Here is a 22252-nt window from a genome sequence, read left to right on the forward strand (position 1 = left end):
TTTTTTTTTGTTTCCAGAAGAAGCCAAAGCTCTCTGCCCTTGAGGAGCTATTTGCTGACGAGGACATGGCAGTTGAAAGGAGACAAGAGGATACTCTAACCACTGCACAGACAATTCAGAGAGAAATACAGCATTACAGGGATCTGCCATCCACCCTAACCTCAGTGAATCCAGTAACCTGGTGGTGGAATGTGAGGGATACTTTGCCAATATTATCAAACTTGGCAACTAGGTATCTTTGTGTGGAAGCATCATCCACACCCTCAGAGCGTACATTCTCTACTGCTGGGGACACCATCAGCCTGGAGCGTGCATGTCTCCTACCTGAGAAAGCAGACATGTTAATTTTCCTGAAAAAGAATTGCTAAGTAAAGCCTCACTAAAATTTGAGGGTGTTTAGTCTGCAGCAATGAGCACCAGATGCTGCTTTGTAACTTGTTTGCAACTGTTCTTTTGCACAAAAAATTTGCATTTAAATTGATGTTGGAAAACTGATTTTTGAGTGTGAGAAAGCCAAAGCTGAAAAATAAAACTCAGAATTTATTGATAATGTGTAATTTTATTTTTGTTAAGTATCGAAAAAAGTATCGTTGATGAACCGGTATTGAAGTGAAGGTATCAGTACCGGTACCAGTATCGAAAAATTTTGAATGATACCCAGCCCTAGTTGTAGCAGGGACACACTAAAACCTGCAGGAAAGAATTAATCTAATAAACCCTACCTCATCCTCATTTCAAAGTAAAGTTTTAATCACATCCAGTGTTCAGATTTGTAGCAACTATTCATATCAACTACAACACACTCAAAAAGACTGACACCTGAAATGGGACTCAACCTAGATGACAGCTGACCTCTGATCTATCGATTGATTGATTGAATCTAGAATAGAATTTAAAATCCTTCTCCTTATATATAAAGCTCTCCACAGCCAAGCACCACTATATATTAAAGACCTCATAGTTCCTTATATTCCAAAGCAGAGTACTTGGTTCCCAGACTGCAGGCGTACTCTGGTTCCTAGAGTCTCAAAGAGGCTGCCTGTCCTTGAGCCGGGTTCTGCCGGAGGTTTCCTTCCTGTTAAAAGGGAGTTTTTTCCTTCCCACTGTCGCCAGTGTGCTTGCTCAGGATGGGAGATTGAGTTGGACTCAACTCAATCTGTTGGTTTCCTTATATAGGCTATTATAATTTGGCTTTCATTATGTTTTTTTTCCCTGTCTGTAAAGCGTCTTGAGATGGCATTGCCGTGATTTGGCGCTATACAAATAAAGTTGAATTGAATTGAATCCTCCTCAGAAACTACAGTAAGTCATCTCCCTCCTACCTGGCATTGAGACGTCTTGCATTGTGGTTTGTGTTGGACCTCCCTGCGTCTTGCTGCCGCCTTCACTGATGTTCTTCAGCTCCTTCTCCAGCTGCTCCATGTCTCTGCCCAGCTGACCCACCCTGGCCTCCAGCTCCTGCTCCAGCTGCCCGGCTTTCCTCTGCAGCACATCCTCCAGTTGCTCCACCTTCGCCCGCAGAGCCTCGTTCTCCTCACACAGCTCCGAGCAGATCTCTGTGAACACTTTGTGGATCTGAGCCACCAGACACTTTTCTATGTCTTGGATTTCTCCGAGCTTCTCCTCTTTCCAGTTTGGCGCTTCTTTTACCCAGACATCCCTGAAAACAGAAACTGTCGACTGGATGGCGACTTCTACAAGAGACGCCACTTCACTCCCGAAGCGCGCCTCCATTTTTTCTTTTACTTATAACTCAGTCAGCTGTCCCAGACACGTAAAAGTCCACATCTGACCCAAAAAACTGAACACTTAAACTGGACACAGCTTAAAATACAATAACATCCGCAGTTCGGTTCCTTGTCTTGCACAGTCCAATGTGCGTCGGTTGAAAGAGTCCGTGTGGTACATCCGCTTCCGGCGTCATGTCGGCGATGAGGAATACAGTTGTGCTCATACGTATTCATCCCCTTTCATTAAAGAAAAGGCTGAATTTACAACAGTCACTCAAATGACTTCAAAAGGAACAATAACTAAAAATTTGCAAAAATAAATTTTAGTGATATAAGACACTGTTTTTTTTTTAATTTAATTGAGTTGAAGAAAGAAAAAAACAAACAAACAAATGTGTCCTGGACAAATTACAACACTTTTCTGTTGAACAGTGGGACAAAATACCTGTCAACAGGTGCAGAAGTCTGACTGAGAGGAACAGAAAACACGTGACTGTAGCGGAAACATTAAAAGATTGTTCAACAAAATATTACTTTATGAGTGATGTAATATGTAATAAATGATCTTATTTGTTTGCTTTTGAAAAAAAAATTCTATTGAACTAGAATTAGAAAACAATGTAGTGATTTTCATACATTTTTTATTTATTATTACTTCAAGTCAATTTCAGCTTATTTCACAGGCAGCTGTTTTTTTTCCATCTCTAATGAAAGGGTATGAATAAATATGAGCACAACTGTAAAAGCTTTTTAACATTCTCAGATTTTTTTCCCTTAACAATAAAATTAAAGAGGTTTCCTACAACACTGTTTCTCAAATGGGGGTACGTGTACCCCTGGAGGTACTTCAAGGCATTCCAGGCGGTACTTGAAATTTTTTGAAAACAGATTTTTGTTTTCTTTAAAACATCCTTAAATAAATGATATAAATATAATATTATATAAATATTTAATATATTTCAATAAATTTAAGTGTGCATTCATGAACTGAATTTACATTTAGATTTACACAATTTCTTTCCTCCTAAAATCCGACATTCCGACTTGAATTGAACCCCACCTGTAATGAGCCAAATCATATCCGTCAGTCACTGTCGCCTTGACAACACAAATAAAAGTTTAATAAACCAAACACGAATGACAGTGATGTATTTTATGTGTTTTCTTAACAAAAAATACTTTGCAGTGGTTAGGGGGTACTTGGCTGAAAAAATGTTTTACAAGGAGTACTGTGTTGCAAAAAGGTGGAGAACCATTGTCCTACAAAAAAATACACAAAGTTTATCCAGCAAAACACTTTAAGAAGATTTAATTTTGAGATGGATTACTCTTGCACCTTTTGCAGCCTGGATATAGAAACTATTGATCATTTATTTTTATCACTGTTTGTTCACTAAATTGTTCTGTTTTATGTGCAGACTCGGAGGAAAACAGAACATTCTGTACATCTGAAAGAGAAGGAGATTTTTCTTTAGTTTGAAGATAAAAAAGTGGAGAAGGACTTGACTTTTTAAACTCCTGGGAAAGTTTCACATTCATAAAAGGAAATGAGCTGACAGCAAGCCGAGCTTTAAAATGTTTTTACAAGAACTCTCAATACAGCACCATCATTGGAGATCTTGAAAATCCAAAGGCCTGAAAAACTACGGGTATTTTGGATAAATTCCTATTTCACTGATATAGTTCTCGCTGATGCTTTGTCTGATGTGTGTGTGAGTGGGCGTATGCACAGGTGAAGACACTCAATTTTATGTGAATTTTTCATGGCCTCCATGTTCTCTTTGTATCATTTTCATTTCATTCTTGTCCCCCTGACTTATCAGTTTATGTTCTGTATTTTTTGTTCGACTGTGTAATAAAAATTGAAAAAAAAAAAGAGTAACATTCTCAGAGAAGGATTTCATCACAAGTAGGACGACAATTTTCTCCTTTGTTACCTAAAATGTTTATGATTGATTATATTTATCTTCGTGCTATTTTTTTTTTTTAAGATTAAAGTTTATGTTGGACAGTATTGCATGTATAAAATGAAAGAAATAAAAAGAAAAATCAGGATTATCATTTCTACAGCTGCTGTATTGTTCAATAGTTTTAGGACAATATTTACGACTATTTCTCTTCAAAGAATTTAGTGCCTGCATTTTATAATATCAAAGTTAGATTAACATGAGGCATCAGTAATAATATTTTGGTTATTGCAACATTTATGTATGCAAGTAAATGTTTTATTAAGATTTTCCCAAATTGTGAGGCATTTTAAAATTATTTAGAAAAATTGTATTAGTCTGTTCAGATCTCAGAAAAAGAAATGCCTTGAGTCTTTCAAAAACAATTGCAATTCATCAGGAACTTTTCCCCTGATTATTTATGCCTATTTGTATGTTTCAAACTGTTCAAATAAATTAGTAAATAAATACATAAAAGCTAAAAGAAAACATTACATAGGTTTAACTTCTGGAAACGACGTCTCCTTCCAGGAAAGTAAAAGTCAGATTTAAAATGACCAAGTGTCACAAACTAAAGCAAAAATGAACCAAGCATAATTTGACTGCTCTGGAATATTTACATGAAATTATATAATCAACATTGACTTATTTATTGTCTTTACCAGCTCATATCTGTCATGAGCTGAAATCTGAAAGGCCTCACACAAACTAACAGCCAAACAGAGTTGAATCTGGACTTGGGAAACTATCAACCAGCTTGGTGGTTTGATAATATAATTCAGACCACAAGTCTGTGGGTTTTACTTCCATCTGCTCTCAGTTGCTTATTAGAATCAAGTCTTTATCTTTTGTGCTAGTATGACTAGGTAGTCATGTGACAACAGTGTTGTGCACGCCCTCATTTCCTTTCACTTGGCTACCAAGCAGCTTGGCAGTCTTCAAAAGTCGATTCGGGCAATATTTCTCTGTCAAGGTCTTTCTTCAGACATTGGCTGCTTTCATAATCTTGTGTTGGTCCTGCACACAACATTGTTGAAGACATTAGGAATGTCTATCAAGAAACCTGGTGAACTATTCCCAAAGACTGAAGAATGTCTCAAAAGATCATCTCAGAGGGTTCAGACTGCTGAAGAAACACTGCACTTTGCTTTTCATAGAAAAGAAACTAACAAATGCGGGCCCAGGACATTTGTCCTGTCTTAATCAATCATGTTTTTTAGAGTAGAAACAGTCTGAGTAAAATCCAAGTGAAAACAAACTGGTCCCTTCTTTGTGGCCCTAACAGGAAAACATATAAAATACTATGCCTGTGATCATTTAGACCCTGTTTAAATGTTTTACAAAAAGACATGTACACACAAAATTTCATTATCACAATCTGTATTGATCAATTCAAAGAAACGACTGTACAGAGCCAATGATTTGCAGTTGGTTCTGATCATTTTATACATTATTGAATCATTCATTCACCTTTACCCATGTTGGTAGTTTGTGTTGCCCCAGTATGTTACAGTGATTGTAAAGTGGAGAGATGGGACTTCAAGACATGCACAGCAGTACCGTAATAGAGACTATGTCTTTCATGCAACCTCCTTGTCCTGACATGTTTGTATGGAGATCTGGACCGATCGGTTTTGTGGCTTCAACAACAATCACACTTCAACACAGACTCCGAAAAGTCAAACACAGCAAAGACAAGGGGCAGTTTTCCCAGCATCACTGTGAATATACTCATTTTCTCTCTCTCTCTTTTCATTTTACTTCATTCTTTTATTTCTTTTTTTCTTTGTTTTACAGAAAATACTTCTGAGCAAACATATTTGTACAGTATCAGGTTGCTGTAGGCAGGCGTCCAGAGAGAGAGAGGCAGGCTGAAGGCTGATAGACAGTGGTGCTTGGGACTCCTGGGAGGAAGAAACTGGCAGCAGATCAGCTGAACCATCCCATTATAATCTGTTTTTTACTGGCATCTACACATCTGTTGAACTAACATCAGAAGTAACTATGTGCATCAGTCTAGAAGGGACACGTGACACGTAGTTTGGGAATGCATAATGTCACAACTGAGATGTTTTCTGAACAGCACTAAAAGGCAAAGTACCTGCCAACATGTCTGATTCATTTATATCAAGACAATATTGTGCTTTCTTTATTACCTTTCAGATACTAGCAGCTCCTACCACTTCTAAAATTTAGTCCAGATTTGTTTTTACAATGAACTTTCCATCTTTATGTGAGAAGACTGAAATGATACGCAGCCTTTAAACATTTTTTGCTCAAATACGACACAGAAAGCCCCTTAATGGCATCTGTGTGTCAGCGTTTACCAGAATAACTTCATGGGGAACTGATAATGAACCAATTGTTTTACTAGACTGGATCATTCTCTCAGGAATCTGGGGAATTTATAGATTAAATCTCTCCAATAAGAGATTTACTGTCGTATAAAATCATGAATCTCCTTGAGAAACTAAGTTCAGCAGCTATGATTGTCTTCAGAAACAAATAAAACTTCAAATAAAAATAGACTTTAGTATCGTCTGAGCCCTTTTTAAAGACTAAATGTTTTCAAATTTTATTGTCGTTCAGGCAGTGTGTGTGTGTGTGTGTGTGTGTGTGTGTGTGTGTGTTTTCAAGGCTTATCACTCTCTGACAGAGGCGTTAACAGATGATGCTGCCATCCTGAGTGACAGCCAGCATGAAAATGAAAGTTTATTAAAGAATATAGAGAAACTTTATGGCGGATTCAGCTAAAGCTCACAGCAGCATATCCTTTGTAATGATTTCAGTTACTGTTTGATCAACTATTCTTATGAACTAATTACTGATAATTTGCTTTATAGACATAAAACAGGGAAATAAGTAAAATCAACTAGAATTACATGACGTTCTGTTTTATAAAGTAAATCCAAGAAATTAGTTTTATAATGTAAAACAGTGGAAACATAGCAAATTGATTGGGAAGTTGTGGATTTTAAAGTTAAAATGATATAATAAATAACAAACGCATTATAAAACAACCCATCTCAGCTTGGCTTTGCACCAAGCATGGATATCATGAAGATTAAAACAATATCAGATCAGACAGCTAATCCTGAAAAGTCGAGCTGCTTTTTTATCATTTAATTTGGATCTGACGTCCCTCAGCTGGATCTCCAACACCACTGACCATCTGGCCTCAGCTCTGCAACAGGCCGGCGTCCTGAGTGCAAAGAAAATATTGCATAAAGTTTCAATGCTACCATGGACATCATCATCAACCACATAAATCCCTGAACACATCCTCATACAATCCTCACAAGTTAGACTCAATATTACTGCATACTACTGAGTGGTTTTGGCGTATAAGATGCAACATGTCAACACCAGGAAACTGCAGTGTCTTTATGTCAGTGGCTGAATGGTAATGCTTCAGTGTTTCCCTCTGCCTTAATTTGAAGTAGGTCTTTCAAAAGCAAACTTTGTCTTTCTGGTTTCCACGCAGGTTTTATTACCTTGGATGTGTTTAAAGAACCGTCTTCAAAGCAGAAGAAATGCTGATCAAATCTGAAACATTTCCAGCAACAAAGCTCTACATTAATTTCCGGTGAGGAAAGAAAACTGTAAAGACAGGAAAGACAAACCCAAAGGTGTTTTTATTCATTTCATCTGGGCTGACAGGCTGAGGCTGATGTCAACAGACACACACACAGACAGGCAGGGCACCTGAACACTAATCCTAACGATCAAGTTTTAGGTTTTTCTACCCAAATCTGAAAACGGAGGCTCCCTTGGTTCAGATGTCAACACTGTAAAATGGTTTAGTTCGGCCATCAGTTAGGTTTACCCTGCTGTTGTCTTTTGTGTATTGAAACAGGAGGAAAAAGTGTTTGTTTATTATGCTGTTTGACTAATCCACCCATAGAGTTCTGCTCTGTGTCACTTTCTATATTAAATTTAAGCTCATTCAGAATTCAGGCTGTGTTTGTGTCCAGCATGCATGGAAACGATTGCATTGATCTGGCATTCGCACCCAAGCAGATGCATAAAATGGCATTTAAAAAAGGGAAATAAACCAATAAAAAGTTCTAAATACATTTTCCGTGATAGAGATTTAAAGAAAGAATTTTAAAATGTTAATAGCCAACAGTGTTAGCTGATAACTGTATTATTGCAATAATAAACTTTCCATTTCCAAGAAGAGTTACTTGTGAAATTCTGAGAGAGATTTGGGCTCCATAGATTTAGATCAGAAAGTGAAAATTGAATATCATAAATAATACATTTAAATTAAAATGGAAATCATGTTTTGGGTTGCAACTGAAAATAATTTCTGTATGTTATGATTCACAGATGTGTGAATTTTCACCCTGTTCCTGTCAGCAGGACAACGAAGGGAACAGAAACATCACAGAGCTGTGATTGTTTTACTTAAAATCACATTGAACCATAAAAAGGATTCATTCTGATGCTCTATGAAGCAGCTGGGCCTTGTGGTTAAATAGAAGTAGACGTTTTAACGGTTAACCCCTTACTAAGAGGATACAGGAGCCCAGTTTCCCAGAACTTCCTAAAACTCTCTCCGGGACTTTGTGGACTGCCTCCCATGCGCCACATGAGACTGCAAATAAATACAAAGCTACTACAAAATTAAAAAATTCATGTCCAACCATTTTGTTTTCTGATTATTTTACAAAATAGTGAAAAAAGGAGATATTGAGAGCAGACATTTATGCAAACCAATTCATTTATGTTGGATGTTAACGGGGGAAAAAAATCCAAAATACCAGAACTGCAATGATCACACAGCAGCTGCAAGCTTTCATTCCTGAAATGTAATAAAAATCTATTTTTAATGTCGTAGGAGCAGATTAGACCACAGCTTCACAATATTCCCCAACACAATGTACCTGCTGAGACTCAGACAGTTCTTTTTCATGTTGCTTATGGCTTTGTGACGAGTAAACAGGAAATGAAACATAAGCTGGCGCGTAGATGCAGAATCAGTGGGCTGCAAAGACAAGCTTCAAGTCAAGTGATTCCTCTCCAAGCAAGACATGCAATCTCACAACTTACAGCTTTACCCAAATATTTCATCTTTCTGGCTTTTTTTTTTTTTTTTAAATTAAATTATGACCCTTTCCACTCATTTAGCATGTTTAAAACCTCCAACATCTTAAACCGGATGAGTTTTGTGTTAGTTTGTGTTAAACTGTATGTTTATCTTGTTTTGTTTAGGACAGACCCTCAAGGAGCTGTCTGAAGGTTGGGATTTGGTTTTAGGGTTTCTGTAAGAATCAGTTTAAAAGTCGAGATAAGAGCATTTATTCAAAATGTTTATGGGGTACAATAATGATGTTCAAAAAGATAAAGGTAAAAATGAGACACCTGTGTGTTATGGACTGAATGCATCTGGAAGACTGAGGTGACATCTGAGGGGACAAACATTATATGTGCAGCACATGATAAGCACACACCAACATAAATAACCTGAGAGCTATGGAGACCCTGGGAGCAGAGAGCAGCAGCGCACACACTCACACACTCGTATCCACATTCACAAGGTTTTCTGGATTCTGTAGAAAACACAGATGCAACAGATTTGTGTGAATAAATCAAAGAGAATATCCAACCAGTAGTTTGATGTTGCAAGAGAATAAAAGAGTAGAGGAGGCCTGTTTCCAGCCCCGAAGGCCTCATTCATTAAAAGCATGCCAGATGCTGATTTTGTGCTTATGACCAAAGCCAAACATGATTAATGCTAAACTGATTTTATGGTAAAATAAGCAGGTGATGTTATTTCAAGTACTTAGTTCGTGATATCGAGTGTAAATCTTCGTGTTTAGTTTCTTAATCAAAGAAAAACAAACAATTTAATGAATAAGGCCCTGGGAACTAGAGTTTTTATCTCTTATCACTGATCCATAAGCACAGCTGTCACAGACATCTGCTACAAGAACGGAACATCTGTCTCACATAGAAATCACCAACCTGCAGAAATCTACTAAATACGTCCTACAGAAAGGAAGGAAAGCCACTCTGTTTGCATGAATTTCAACATAAAATGCATTTAAATGTCAGATTTATCATGGTTCCTTATAAAGTTTAGATGCTGAACTTTTAAATTTGACAATTTCCTCATTTGCATTGAATTCAGAAGCTCCTCTTCTCCTCTCCTCTTATTAAACCATCAACTTCCAAGATCGATTCAACCACAGACTTTAAATGAATGCATTGATGGTGCTGCTTGGCAATGTTGGAAATAAAGGTTAAATTCCACATTTTTTCATGGCAGGACCTCAAGACAGATGGGGTAAAGTGGAGAGAACAGTTAGAAAAAATGGTACATTTTCTGTAAAACATTTTGGCATTTTTCCTTCTCTTTTGATTTCTGATGAGTAATAACACATAGTGCAGGATGTCTCGACTTACAGACAGACAGATAAATACAGCTGATAGGACAGACAGACAAGAATTACATACAGATATAGCTCATCTCATAGAAAACCCCCCCCAACATGGAACAGTATGAGCTACGGTTTATCGCGCTACCAGCAATCAGTAACAGCCTTTGAATTAACATGAAACGCGTCCCTCTGGCGTCAACGCTGCTTCAAGTTCAGCAGCACTAAACTCCACCCTCTGCTGTTGTCTGGAGGGGGCGGGAGGGTCGCCAATGTGTTGTAACAGAGACACATAAGAGAGAGGAAGAATGATGTCTCCGGCTCCAAAACCCAACCCGTCCTGTGAGAAAGCCAGGGTCAGTCCGTTGCATCTTATCCAAACACAGCCAGCTGTTTGGTTGATGGTGTTGGAGGGGGCTGTTCACCACTTGTCTGCAGCCCCGCCTCCCGTCCAGAGTTCCAGCGCTTCAGTTCCAACCAATCCATCAATTGGCTCACTTTTTCTTGCTGGATTTTTCAGAGCGTTTTGCGTCCGATTTTCCACCCTTGTCTGATTTCTCTGACCGTTCTCCCCTCTCTTTTTCCTTCTCCTTATCTGCACGCTCGATTCGATCAGCTCTGTCTGAGCGTTCGCCACCTCGTTCTGACCTGTTGTCTGCCTTGCTGCCGTCTCGCCGCGTCCCATCGTCAGTGGATGAGGTAGTTGGTTGGGGTTGACCCCATTTGGCAATCTCCTCGTGCTCTGAAATACTTGTGGTGATGCTGGTCACCCACGCTTTGAGGTCCTCCTGAGAAAAGTCACGTGTGTTATAAAGTCATTAATACGTGCTGTTGCATCGAAAATAACTACCTCAAGCTATGATTTGGAACAAAAAGTGTCTCACCTCGTCTTTTGCATGAAATAGAAACTCACTGCCATCCTTCGTTCTGCAAAGGTAGAAAAGAAGTTTCTCTTTTTTAATAGTGTGATGCCAAATGTGACCAAACGGCACATGGGGTAACTTTTGGTCAGATTTGACTCAACACTTTATTTCCCATTTCTACTAGTAAACACTGCACTCATCCTTTGAATGATGCTTCCAACAATTCTGACTTCTTTTGGTGAAATGCAGTAGAGCTTTTTAAACCCTGAACAGAGCATCTCTGACTCATGTCAATGTGATTTAAATACTTCCTGGTTGCGTTTACACCCACATGTCCACTTATAATTAGATCACTAACGAAAGATGATAAAAGTAGGTGTGAAATTAATCTGGTTGTCCCCATCAGTCCATAAAGATCCAACTGGTCCCTTCGAAGCTGATGACTATGCATGCTCCTAAAAATGTCTCCATTTAAACAAACATAGCAGATAAAGAAGACAAAGAGAAATATAATGACTTTTCACACCTTCACAAAGCACTGCAGACTGATTACATACCCATACATGAGAAGCGTCAGCACAACTGACCCAAAAGGTAGTCCAAATGCCAGTCTGCAATTATTTCCAGAGCTAGAAAACCACACCAGAAGCCATGTTGCAAGCCAGACAATTAACCCCTGCAAATTCTGTCAGATTGCAAGCTACACCACAAGACTTAACATCACACGGCTCTTACTGTTGCTGGTTTATATCAGTTCAAGAGTTAAAGATCACACACGTTAACTACACATGATCTGGGTTTGGGGTCATGAACAAATAAAGTAAATTCAAACTAAAACTGGCACCAAATTATGTTCCATTGCTGTGAAAAAAAGATGCCAAAACATTTCTAAAATCTTAAACCAAACATTTAAAAGTTAATGTGAACATGACGCCAGCTTCTCACTTCAGTGTGAAGACATTCTTCTTCTTCTTGTAGCCATTGGTGACGTCGCAGTGGCAGTGGGAGAGGTTGAGCAGCGGTTCGTTGTTGTAGGGCGTGGTGGTGTTCTTGGCGTCCTTGTAGAAACCCAGCTCCCCTTTGTTCAGCACGCAGTACAGGTTGACCCATGACCTGCTGTGGTGTGGGTAGGCAGGAGGGGGCACGGAGAGTGGAAATGGAAGAGAGGGGGGTGAAAGTGGGGATCAGGGGGAAGGTGGGGAAGTGGAGGTTGGGGAGGGGAGATTGGGGGGAGTCAGGAAAAGCTGCAGAGACACTGCTGCTAAGCTAACACCTCACTCACCTGACCAGAGCAGACAGGTAGGTAGGCGGGATGGACCAGCCCCAAGAAGGGAGGAGGAAACACACTGCTGAACAAACACAGATGATCGGACGAACACATGGATGACCAGACGGAGGAGGTGGAGATGGAGGGATGGGAAGGGACTCTACGCTCTATGTACGGTTTGTGTGCTTCTGTGTGCGTCTTATGTGTGACTTACCTTGGAGGAGAGACAAGAAGAGCAGCCGGAAGCACAGAGGAAGAGAGAAAAGAAGGAGAATAGTTTGGTTAAAGGCCATTTTAGCACCAACACTCGTTTAAGTCTAATCATGCAGTTTTTCTCTCTGTGAGCGACTGCATGCACACAACATCTCACTTAGCAGTGTGCAAAACTTTCAGACATCCCATATGTTTACATTTTCAGCCATTAGGCCCTGAATTTATTCTACAGCATCACATGAAATATGTGCAAGTAACTGCACATTTTCTACAGCCAGCTGCAGTTACATAACTTCTTCCAGGATAAGAACAAGGAGCTCTGCAGTAGATGGTGTGTCCCACAGAACTCATCTCAACATTATGGAGTCAGTCTGAGGCAGAATAAAGACAGAAGACATTGAAGCAATTTGTCAAACAAACGGAGCAGGTTATTCAGTAACTTCCTTCAAAGAAAACTATGTGCTTCTGTTTATGAGAGAAACAAACTGTGTTCTTTCTTTCCCATATATCTGAGAAATCAACACATTCAGCTAATTACTTTTGAAGCATCCTCAGTTTTTATGTAGAGCCTGAAACATTTGCACAATACTGCTGGTATAATTCAGGGAGATCCATGTGTGCACTTTAATACTCTGGTTAAAAAAACATTAGTACAAACTCTGCAGAAGAACAGTGCATGTCATAAAGCGTCTACACTGTGAACGTTGCATTTATGTCTTCTTAGTGAGAGATGGATCTAGTTAAGAGCTGCAGGGTATTGATTTGTCGATCACAGACTAACCCCGCCCCAAAGCAGCAACTCCTTATTCTTTTATCTACTATTAGTCTAAATTTGAGCCTGATTTGTCAGTGTGAGCTTCCTTTTTTTGATGCTCTATAATGTATCTTACAGCATAGAAAGAAAGCTTCAGAATTATTCCTGAGCTTTTGAAAATACAAGACTGCAAAAACAAACTAAAATGGGTAAACATAATCAGCTTTCACTATATCCAAATGTTTGGATGCAAGTGCGACCAGAATATTAATGTGCACAACAGCTTACTCAGTCTTGTCAGGAAGATGCAACAGAGATGGTTGAATCTCAGTTTTTCCCTAAACGGCGAACTGTACGAGATCACACCATCAGCCTGACAAGGAGCAGTCTGGAGATTCACACCTTTCAAGCCATTCAGGATCAAGCTTTACCTTGCTATGTACATAACAGGACATGTACATATGACACACTCATCCATTGCCTTGAGTGGGCGCGTGTGCGTGGGACTCATCCATTGCTGGACCTGGATGAGCTTTTAGCTGTGCGTGGTCAGCCCAGCCACCGGAGGGCAGTGAAGAGAGACTTTGTTCCTGACATCTCTCTGCGGGAAGCGGGGTGTTCATCTGTGGAGGTCAAGTGGTGTGTGTGTCTGTGTGTGTGTGTCTGTGTGTGTGTGTGTGTGTGTGTGTGTGTGTGTGAGTGAGTGAGTGAGACAGAAAATGACCAGCAGCTCAGCTTTCACACCCACTGCATTCATCAGCCAGCCAGCCAGTCTGCAAGTGAGCCAACCACCTCTGCAGTGTTTATTTTGTGGGACTGTGTTAGATCAGGAGGAATCATGCACAAAGACTTCTCATGCGGTGGGGTTCCCACATTCAGATAATAATAATAATAATAATAATAATAATAATAATAATAATAATAATAAAGAAATGACTACTGTAAAATAATCCCTGGTTGTTCTAAGTAAATATTCTGAGTGCTGCTGTAAAATGGAAACTGCTCATGTTTTTGCATCATTAAGAAACTGCTTAGATAAAAAGAAAAGTATTGAACAGCCAGATTAGGGCTGTCCTGCCTAATAAGCAATATACTGAGGAAGTTTGAAAGACAGTTACAAGGGATTAGAATGAATCAATATGTCTAATTACTAGTTGCCAAACATGGTTGCTTAACTTTATTTCGATAGCAACTGTAAAGGATTGTGTATTAACGGGATCAGTGTCTGTCATGCATCACTTCAGCAGACAGTCTCAGTTCAGTGTGTTAGCTTCATAGTTTAGCATGCTAAAATCATGCCCCTGCTTCCATTTCCTTATTGATAAATGGAACGGGCAATGATGTCATGAGATACAGACAGCACTGGGAAACTCCAACCATGTAGTAAACAATAAGTTTCCCATAAACGTAACTCCAAATTAAACTTTAACCATGCACTTTTTGTTCTATTCTATCATTTTGATACACATGACACCAGGGTCCATTCTCTTTCCCATCTCCAGTTAACCATTATGACCCTGAACACCCACCTATTAGTGCTCTTCTTCAGGCTCTCGATGTCCAGCTTGCGGAAAAGGAAGCCCTCGTGGTGTGCCGTATGTGTTGGTGGCTGCGGGACTGCCGGGCTGCTCTGGGCTGGGGCAGATCTGGACCTGCGCGTGGTCTCTCCTGGTTCTTTGGGACGTGGCCTGCGTCGTGGTTTGGGTCTGTCTCGAGCTCGAGGTCGGTCGGGACGGGAAGACTTTTCAGGTAACCCATTGGGCAGACGGGGGACCTCACCATGAGCCTAAGAGGGGGAAGGGTTGATGGTTCCCGTTTTAAAACTGGTAGGTCTTTGTTTTCCTTTGCATTCGTCAGCAGGCTGTCATGGATTAATTCCAACTATTTAAACCCTTTAACTGGGCTAACTTACACACCAGTCAAGTTCATATACAGTCTACATCTATCAGCCATCACACTACGAACCCCTGCCTAATATGGAGTAGTTTAGCAGCAACACAGCCCTCATCTGTTCAGACATGGATTATACTGGACCGCTGAAGGTCTGGTGTGCTGTCAGACCCTTCAAGTCCTACAACCTGCATGTGGATCTTCATACAAATTGTAGGCAGTTTTAGCAGTGGACACAGTTCAGCATGTGCACACTGATCAGTGTATGGCTGCAGATTCCCATGCATGACAAACTGTGACGCACAGTATGATTTGATACCTTATAATGGGAACCAGCATTAACTCTGTGACATCCCACAAGGTCTGCATTTGTAAAGATGCAGATGAATGCCAGTAAGATTATCCATGTTTTCACTCACCTGTCAGTGGTCGTAATGTTATGTTTGTTTTATTCATCTGAAAACAAAAAAATATTTGCAAACTCTGAATGTCCACACCTGTGCTGCTTCTCTTTCCCGCAGCTGCTCTACAATATCTGCCATGGTGGCTCTTTTTTCTCTGTAAAAGAAAATCAGAATAAGAGTGGACAAACAAAGTTTTTATTCTCAAGTTATTTCTTATGCGTGTAAAATAAAAAAAGTCTCACCCTCCTGCAGAGCGTCGGTCTGATTGCTCCCTCCCAGTGTCGTGCTCACTGGACTCTTGTCTCTCCAGCCGGTGTCTGTCCCTCTCTCTCCGCCGGCCTTCGTGACCCCCATGGCCCTCCTGTTCGCTAGACGTTTGCCTCTCCAATGTCCGTCTCTCCCGCCTCTCTGCCTGTTCCTTCCACACCTCCTGAGGCAGCTCATCCCTGCGTGCCTGGATCAGCTGCTCACTGGACAGCTGCCGTTCTATCCTGTGGTCCCGGTGATGTGTGTGTGTCTGGACCTGAGGCTCAGCATGGCCCAACATGTCAGTCCTGGATCCTCGAGGCCCTCTGGTGGGCTCGCTGTGAAGACGCTCCCGGCCCGGCTCCTGGAGCACCACCTCAGCCATCACAGCTACCTCTGCTCTCTCTGTTCCTATCTCCCCCATCAATGTGTCCCTGTCCCTCCCCTTCTCCCTCACCTTCTCTAGCCGGCTGGCCACAAGCAACGGCGTCACAGCATCATCCAAGTGTTTGATTTTGGGCTGCCGTAGATACGGAGATGATTTCACCTCCAGTTCCCTGACTGCTTGGACTGGTTGGAGGTGACTCATAGCTTTTGTGGCCTGTTCTCTCGCTGTGCTGGCACTTTCTCGCATTTGGTTGGCTGATACTAACATGGCTGCCGTGGCAATAGATGCAATTGATGAAGGTGCAGGCTGGCCAAGCCCTGCAGCCACACCCACAACACCCCCATGCCGCGCCTCCAGGGTGTGACGATAACTGGAGCCGTTCATCACAGGGGTGTAGTTGGCAACTGTTGAGCCCAGCCGCCGAGTCACAGATGATGGAGATGGTGTCGGTGTGACGGGGGATGGAGAGGGAGGAGAGCTGGCTTCATTCTGTTCATAGATAGTTTGTCTTATGACAGGAGAGATCGGGAGGCGGGGGAGAGTAGCTGCAGTGTTAGCGGCATCTAAGGGATCCAGGAAGACTTTACGACCGAGGAGAGGAGTTGGGGGTAGTTTACTTTGCTCAGCTCTTAACTTTTCCACCTGCACAAAATAAAAAGTTTGATCTCAGGCATCACTTACAATCATCCACTGTGTAAATCAGCAGCTTTTACTATATATATATATATATATATATATATGTATATATGTATATATATATATGTATATATGTATATATATATATATATATATATATATATATATATATATATATATATATATATATTACCGTGCATATATATTACCGTGGTGAGCCGTCGCAGCGAGCTGAATCGCTCTTCCCAGGTAGCAGCAGCTTTCCGAAAGGCTTCGTGTCGACGAATGAGTTGCTCCACCTCGTCTACGCTCCCGCCCAGCTCCTGGCTGCTGAGGAAGGGCTCCTGGGCAGTTAACCATGCCTCTGCCACCACCGCCTCCTGAGCAAACTGATGAACCTCCAACACTAACAGGCAGGACAGCAGAGAGTCGAGGTGCTTTCAGTAGGAGTCATGTTACCTCTTTTCTCAATAACCTTCCGCCATTTGGGTCATATCTGTATTTATGTATAGCTCAATGCAGATTTTTTGATTAATCATTTCTTTTGGCTTCTTTCAGGGCTTCACTAAATTTAGATGTTTATGTTTTTATGTAATAAATTAATTAAACCTATAACGTATTTGATAACATATTCATGTATTTATTTCAGTTTCAATAAATGAAGAACTCATTTGATTCATTATTTAATGATGTAGTTATGTATTTCATTGCTACACTTTTCTCCCCATAATAAGCAACCAGACTTTCTTGTCATTAGCAATAGTTCTTCAGCTTTCTGAAAGATATTCAGCATCTTATAGGACATTGGCTGCTTTTTCAATAATTCTTTCAACCTGGTCATTTGTGTGTTTGATTAACCACTTTACTCCAAGGGATGAACTTGTGTTGTGTCAACACTGAACAGACAACTTAGTGAATAAGTCATGTTAAACTGCATCTTTAGGCTCTATGTTCTGAGCAGCCTGTTGCAAAGACACGACACAAGAGGAAGAAGAAGCGGAAACATGTCTGATGGAGGGATGGATCCTTCCCAGAGCTTTGCAAGGTTCTTCAAAAAGCCTGAAGGATTCCTGTAGACCACTTACAGAGAAGACTAGAGCTTGTCTAACAGGGTTCAGACTGTAGCAGAATAAAGCTGCTCAGACCAGTATGAACTTTCAGGCTCATTTCTGGAAACTCTTTTTGCTGTATCTGCTGTATTTCTGTTTATATTCGCACATTTTAATGAACTCTGCCTCCACTTCCTGCTTATTTCCCAATATTTACATAAAAAGTAGTGATTTAAGACTTTTTCTCAGTGGTGTACATGTATATTTACTAGTGAAAGATGGCAGACTTTGGGGATATGTGCGTACTCACGTTGTTGTAGGACTTCCCAGTGTTTATCCCACTTCTCAGAAAGCTCATGTTGCTTAGCAATCACCTTGTCCAGCTTCACTTTTATCTAAGATTCACAACCAGCAACCACAGACTCAGAACAGAACAGAAATCCTTCTTCCCACTTTAAAAGGTTCAACTAAGAAAATCTTATGTAATTGCTGTTGCCATTACAATGCAAGGATGTAAGTTTAGAGTTTTGGTTTTATTCCCTCAACTAACCTCCTCAAAGGCAGGGTTTCTAGCAGCCAGCAGAGTTTTTCCCGTCTCGATACACTCCCGTGTGCTCCGACTGCGAGCCTCCACTTCGCTCTTCAGGCTCTGGTGATAGTTCATCAACACCTCAACCGAGGACACGTCCCTGCAGGCGACAATGAAAGTTAGTCCTCCATGGACAAACACTGACAAGTCACTGGCCTCAAAACATAAAACAACATATGGGAGATTTTCCTCCTTTAAATGAAAGAAAAACGTTTTGAAATCTCATCTCAGGAATAAATTAGATTCATTATGCTTCATATTGGCAGGAGAAACCTCAGTCCCAGTGGTCAATATCACATTGAAACAGCTGTACGCACTGACACATATTCTGTGTGTTCATTCTTGCAGAGTAACTACCTGGGTTTTTCTCCTGTGCCTATCTGACAGATGATGGAGTCCATCCACATGATCTGATCTCGGACCATGCTGAAGAACCTCAGCTTGTCTGTCTCCGTGGTAATCTGTACTCGGCACTCCTCGCAGGATGTCAGCAGCTCTTTCCAGCACTGCATCACCTCGTGTTCCCGACACGCGATGGCTTCAGCCTTCTCACCAGCATACACCGTCCTCAGCTGGGCCGCGCTTTCCTGCAGCTGACGCACCTGGCACAGCAGAAGAAGAGATTTTCAGGAAAAAGCTACTCAAAGCAGAAGCTAAATATTTAAAAAAAAAAAAAAAGACCAAAGGTTTGTGCTCCCAGTGACGCACAAAACACAGCTGCTCGGGCTGCAGTGTTTACTCCGAGCAGAATGACACAGGCCCCACCACCACAGCGACACAGTGAACAGCTATGGCTTTGCATCACTTTTCGATAAAAATGTACAACTTCTTCTGTTTTCCAGGTGCATCACAGTCTAGATAAAGCAACATATGAGGCAGCAGTTCTGCCATGATAGTGATAAACTTAGTTTCACACTATCTCTACTGACAGAAGTGCTTCAGAGTTTTCTGGATGCACATGTGGCTGTTAACCCCGAGTTTATCCTTCAGCAGACCTGAGTTTATCCTACAGCAGACCTGAGTTTAGTCTTCAGCAGACCTGAGTTTAGCCTTCAGCAGACCTGAGTTTATCCTTCAGCTGACCTGAGTTTAGCCTTCAGCAGACCTGAGTTTAGCCTTCAGCAGACCTGAGTTTATCCTTCAGCAGACCTGAGTTTATCTTTCAGCAGACCTGAGTTTAGCCTTCAGCAGACCTGAGTTTAGTCTTCAGCAGACCTGAGTTTATCTTTCAGCAGACCTGAGTTTAGCCTACAGCAGACCTGAGTTTACCCTTCAGCAGACCTGAGTTTAGCCTTCAGCAGACCTGAGTTTAGCCTTCAGCTGACCTGAGTTTAGTCTTCAGCAGACCTGAGTTTAGTCTTCAGCAGACCTGAGTTTAGTCTTCAGCAGACCTGAGTTTAGCCTACAGCAGACCTGAGTTTAGTCTTCAGCAGACCTGAGTTTAGTCTTCAGCAGACCTGAGTTTAGTCTTCAGCTGACCTGAGTTTAGCCTTCAGCAGACCTGAGTTTAGTCTTCAGCAGACCTGAGTTTAGTCTTCAGCAGACCTGAGTTTAGTCTTCAGCTGACCTGAGTTTAGCCTTCAGCAGACCTGAGTTTAGCCTTCAGCAGACCTGAGTTTAGTCTTCAGCAGACCTGAGTTTAGTCTTCAGCAGACCTGAGTTTAGCCTTCAGCAGACCTGAGTTTAGTCTTCAGCTGACCTGAGTTTATCCTTCAGCAGACCTGAGTTTAGCCTTCAGCAGACCTGAGTTTAGTCTTCAGCAGACCTGAGTTTAGCCTTCAGCAGACCTGAGTTTAGTCTTCAGCAGACCTGAGTTTAGTCTTCAGCTGACCTGAGTTTAGCCTTCAGCAGACCTGAGTTTAGCCTTCAGCAGACCTGAGTTTAGTCTTCAGCAGACCTGAGTTTAGTCTTCAGCTGACCTGAGTTTAGTCTTCAGCTGACCTGAGTTTAGTCTTCAGCAGACCTGAGTTTAGTCTTCAGCAGACCTGAGTTTAGTCTTCAGCTGACCTGAGTTTATCCTTCAGCAGACCTGAGTTTAGCCTTCAGCAGACCTGAGTTTAGTCTTCAGCAGACCTGAGTTTAGTCTTCAGCTGACCTGAGTTTAGTCTTCAGCTGACCTGAGTTTAGTCTTCAGCAGACCTGAGTTTAGTCTTCAGCAGACCTGAGTTTAGTCTTCAGCTGACCTGAGTTTAGTCTTCAGCTGACCTGAGTTTAGTCTTCAGCAGACCTGAGTTTAGCCTTCAGCAGACCTGAGTTTAGTCTTCAGCAGACCTGAGTTTAGTCTTCAGCTGACCTGAGTTTAGTCTTCAGCTGACCTGAGTTTATCCTTCAGCAGACCTGAGTTTAGCCTTCAGCAGACCTGAGTTTAGTCTTCAGCTGACCTGAGTTTAGCCTTCAGCAGACCTGAGTTTAGCCTTCAGCAGACCTGAGTTTAGCCTTCAGCAGACCTGAGTTTAGTCTTCAGCTGACCTGAGTTTAGCCTTCAGCAGACCTGAGTTTAGCCTACAGCAGACCTGAGTTTAGTCTTCAGCTGACCTGAGTTTAGTCATCAGCAGACCTGAGTTTAGCCTTCAGCAGACCTGAGTTTATCCTTCAGCAGACCTGAGTTTAGTCTTCAGCAGACCTGAGTTTAGTCTTCAGCTGACCTGAGTTTATCCTTCAGCAGACCTGAGTTTATCCTACAGCAGACCTGAGTTTAGCCTTCAGCAGACCTGAGTTTATCCTTCAGCAGACCTGAGTTTATCCTTCAGCAGACCTGAGTTTAGTCTTCAGCTGACCTGAGTTTAGCCTTCAGCAGACCTGAGTTTAGCCTTCAGCAGACCTGAGTTTAGCCTTCAGCAGACCTGAGTTTAGCCTTCAGCAGACCTGAGTTTAGTCTTCAGCTGACCTGAGTTTAGCCTTCAGCAGACCTGAGTTTATCTTTCAGCAGACCTGAGTTTAGCCTTCAGCAGACCTGAGTTTATCCTTCAGCAGACCTGAGTTTAGCCTTCAGCTGACCTGAGTTTAGCCTTCAGCAGACCTGAGTTTAGTCTTCAGCTGACCTGAGTTTATCCTTCAGCAGACCTGAGTTTAGCCTTCAGCTGACCTGAGTTTAGCCTTCAGCAGACCTGAGTTTAGCCTTCAGCTGACCTGAGTTTAGCCTTCAGCAGACCTGAGTTTAGCCTTCAGCAGACCTGAGTTTAGCCTTCAGCAGACCTGAGTTTAGTCTTCAGCTGACCTGAGTTTAGCCTTCAGCAGACCTGAGTTTATCCTTCAGCAGACCTGAGTTTAGTCTTCAGCAGACCTGAGTTTAGTCTTCAGCTGACCTGAGTTTAGCCTTCAGCAGACCTGAGTTTATCCTTCAGCAGACCTGAGTTTAGCCTTCAGCAGACCTGAGTTTAGTCTTCAGCTGACCTGAGTTTAGCCTTCAGCAGACCTGAGTTTATCTTTCAGCAGACCTGAGTTTAGCCTTCAGCAGACCTGAGTTTATCCTTCAGCTGACCTGAGTTTAGCCTTCAGCAGACCTGAGTTTAGCCTTCAGCAGACCTGAGTTTAGCCTTCAGCAGACCTGAGTTTAGTCTTCAGCTGACCTGAGTTTATCCTTCAGCAGACCTGAGTTTATCTTTCAGCAGACCTGAGTTTAGCCTTCAGCAGACCTGAGTTTAGCCTTCAGCTGACCTGAGTTTAGCCTTCAGCAGACCTGAGTTTAGCCTTCAGCAGACCTGAGTTTAGCCTTCAGCAGACCTGAGTTTAGTCTTCAGCTGACCTGAGTTTAGCCTTCAGCAGACCTGAGTTTATCCTTCAGCAGACCTGAGTTTAGCCTTCAGCAGACCTGAGTTTAGCCTTCAGCAGACCTGAGTTTAGCCTTCAGCAGACCTGAGTTTAGTCTTCAGCTGACCTGAGTTTAGCCTTCAG

At 41.6% G+C, this 22252-nt stretch overlaps 1 protein-coding gene across 1 annotated transcript in view; it reads right to left on the reverse strand.

Annotated features, from left to right (window-relative positions):
• Window positions 1–10553: 10553 nt before the first annotated feature.
• sptbn4b (spectrin, beta, non-erythrocytic 4b) overlaps window positions 10554–22252 on the reverse strand; it is a gene marked incomplete at both ends in the record, with an annotated part of 63626 nt that continues 51927 nt past the window's right edge. Inside the window, 10 exons of the mRNA XM_079245866.1 lie at window positions 10554–10847; window positions 10944–10986; window positions 11868–12038; window positions 14686–14942; window positions 15544–15604; window positions 15693–16726; window positions 16930–17126; window positions 18080–18164; window positions 18320–18458; window positions 18716–18960. Coding sequence (XP_079101992.1) covers window positions 10554–10847; window positions 10944–10986; window positions 11868–12038; window positions 14686–14942; window positions 15544–15604; window positions 15693–16726; window positions 16930–17126; window positions 18080–18164; window positions 18320–18458; window positions 18716–18960 — 2526 coding nt within the window. The remainder of the gene's footprint in view (window positions 10848–10943; window positions 10987–11867; window positions 12039–14685; window positions 14943–15543; window positions 15605–15692; window positions 16727–16929; window positions 17127–18079; window positions 18165–18319; window positions 18459–18715; window positions 18961–22252) is intronic.

This window comes from Telmatherina bonti (assembly GCF_933228915.1).
Source record: "Telmatherina bonti genome assembly, chromosome: 9".
NCBI lineage: Eukaryota > Metazoa > Chordata > Actinopteri > Atheriniformes > Telmatherinidae > Telmatherina > Telmatherina bonti.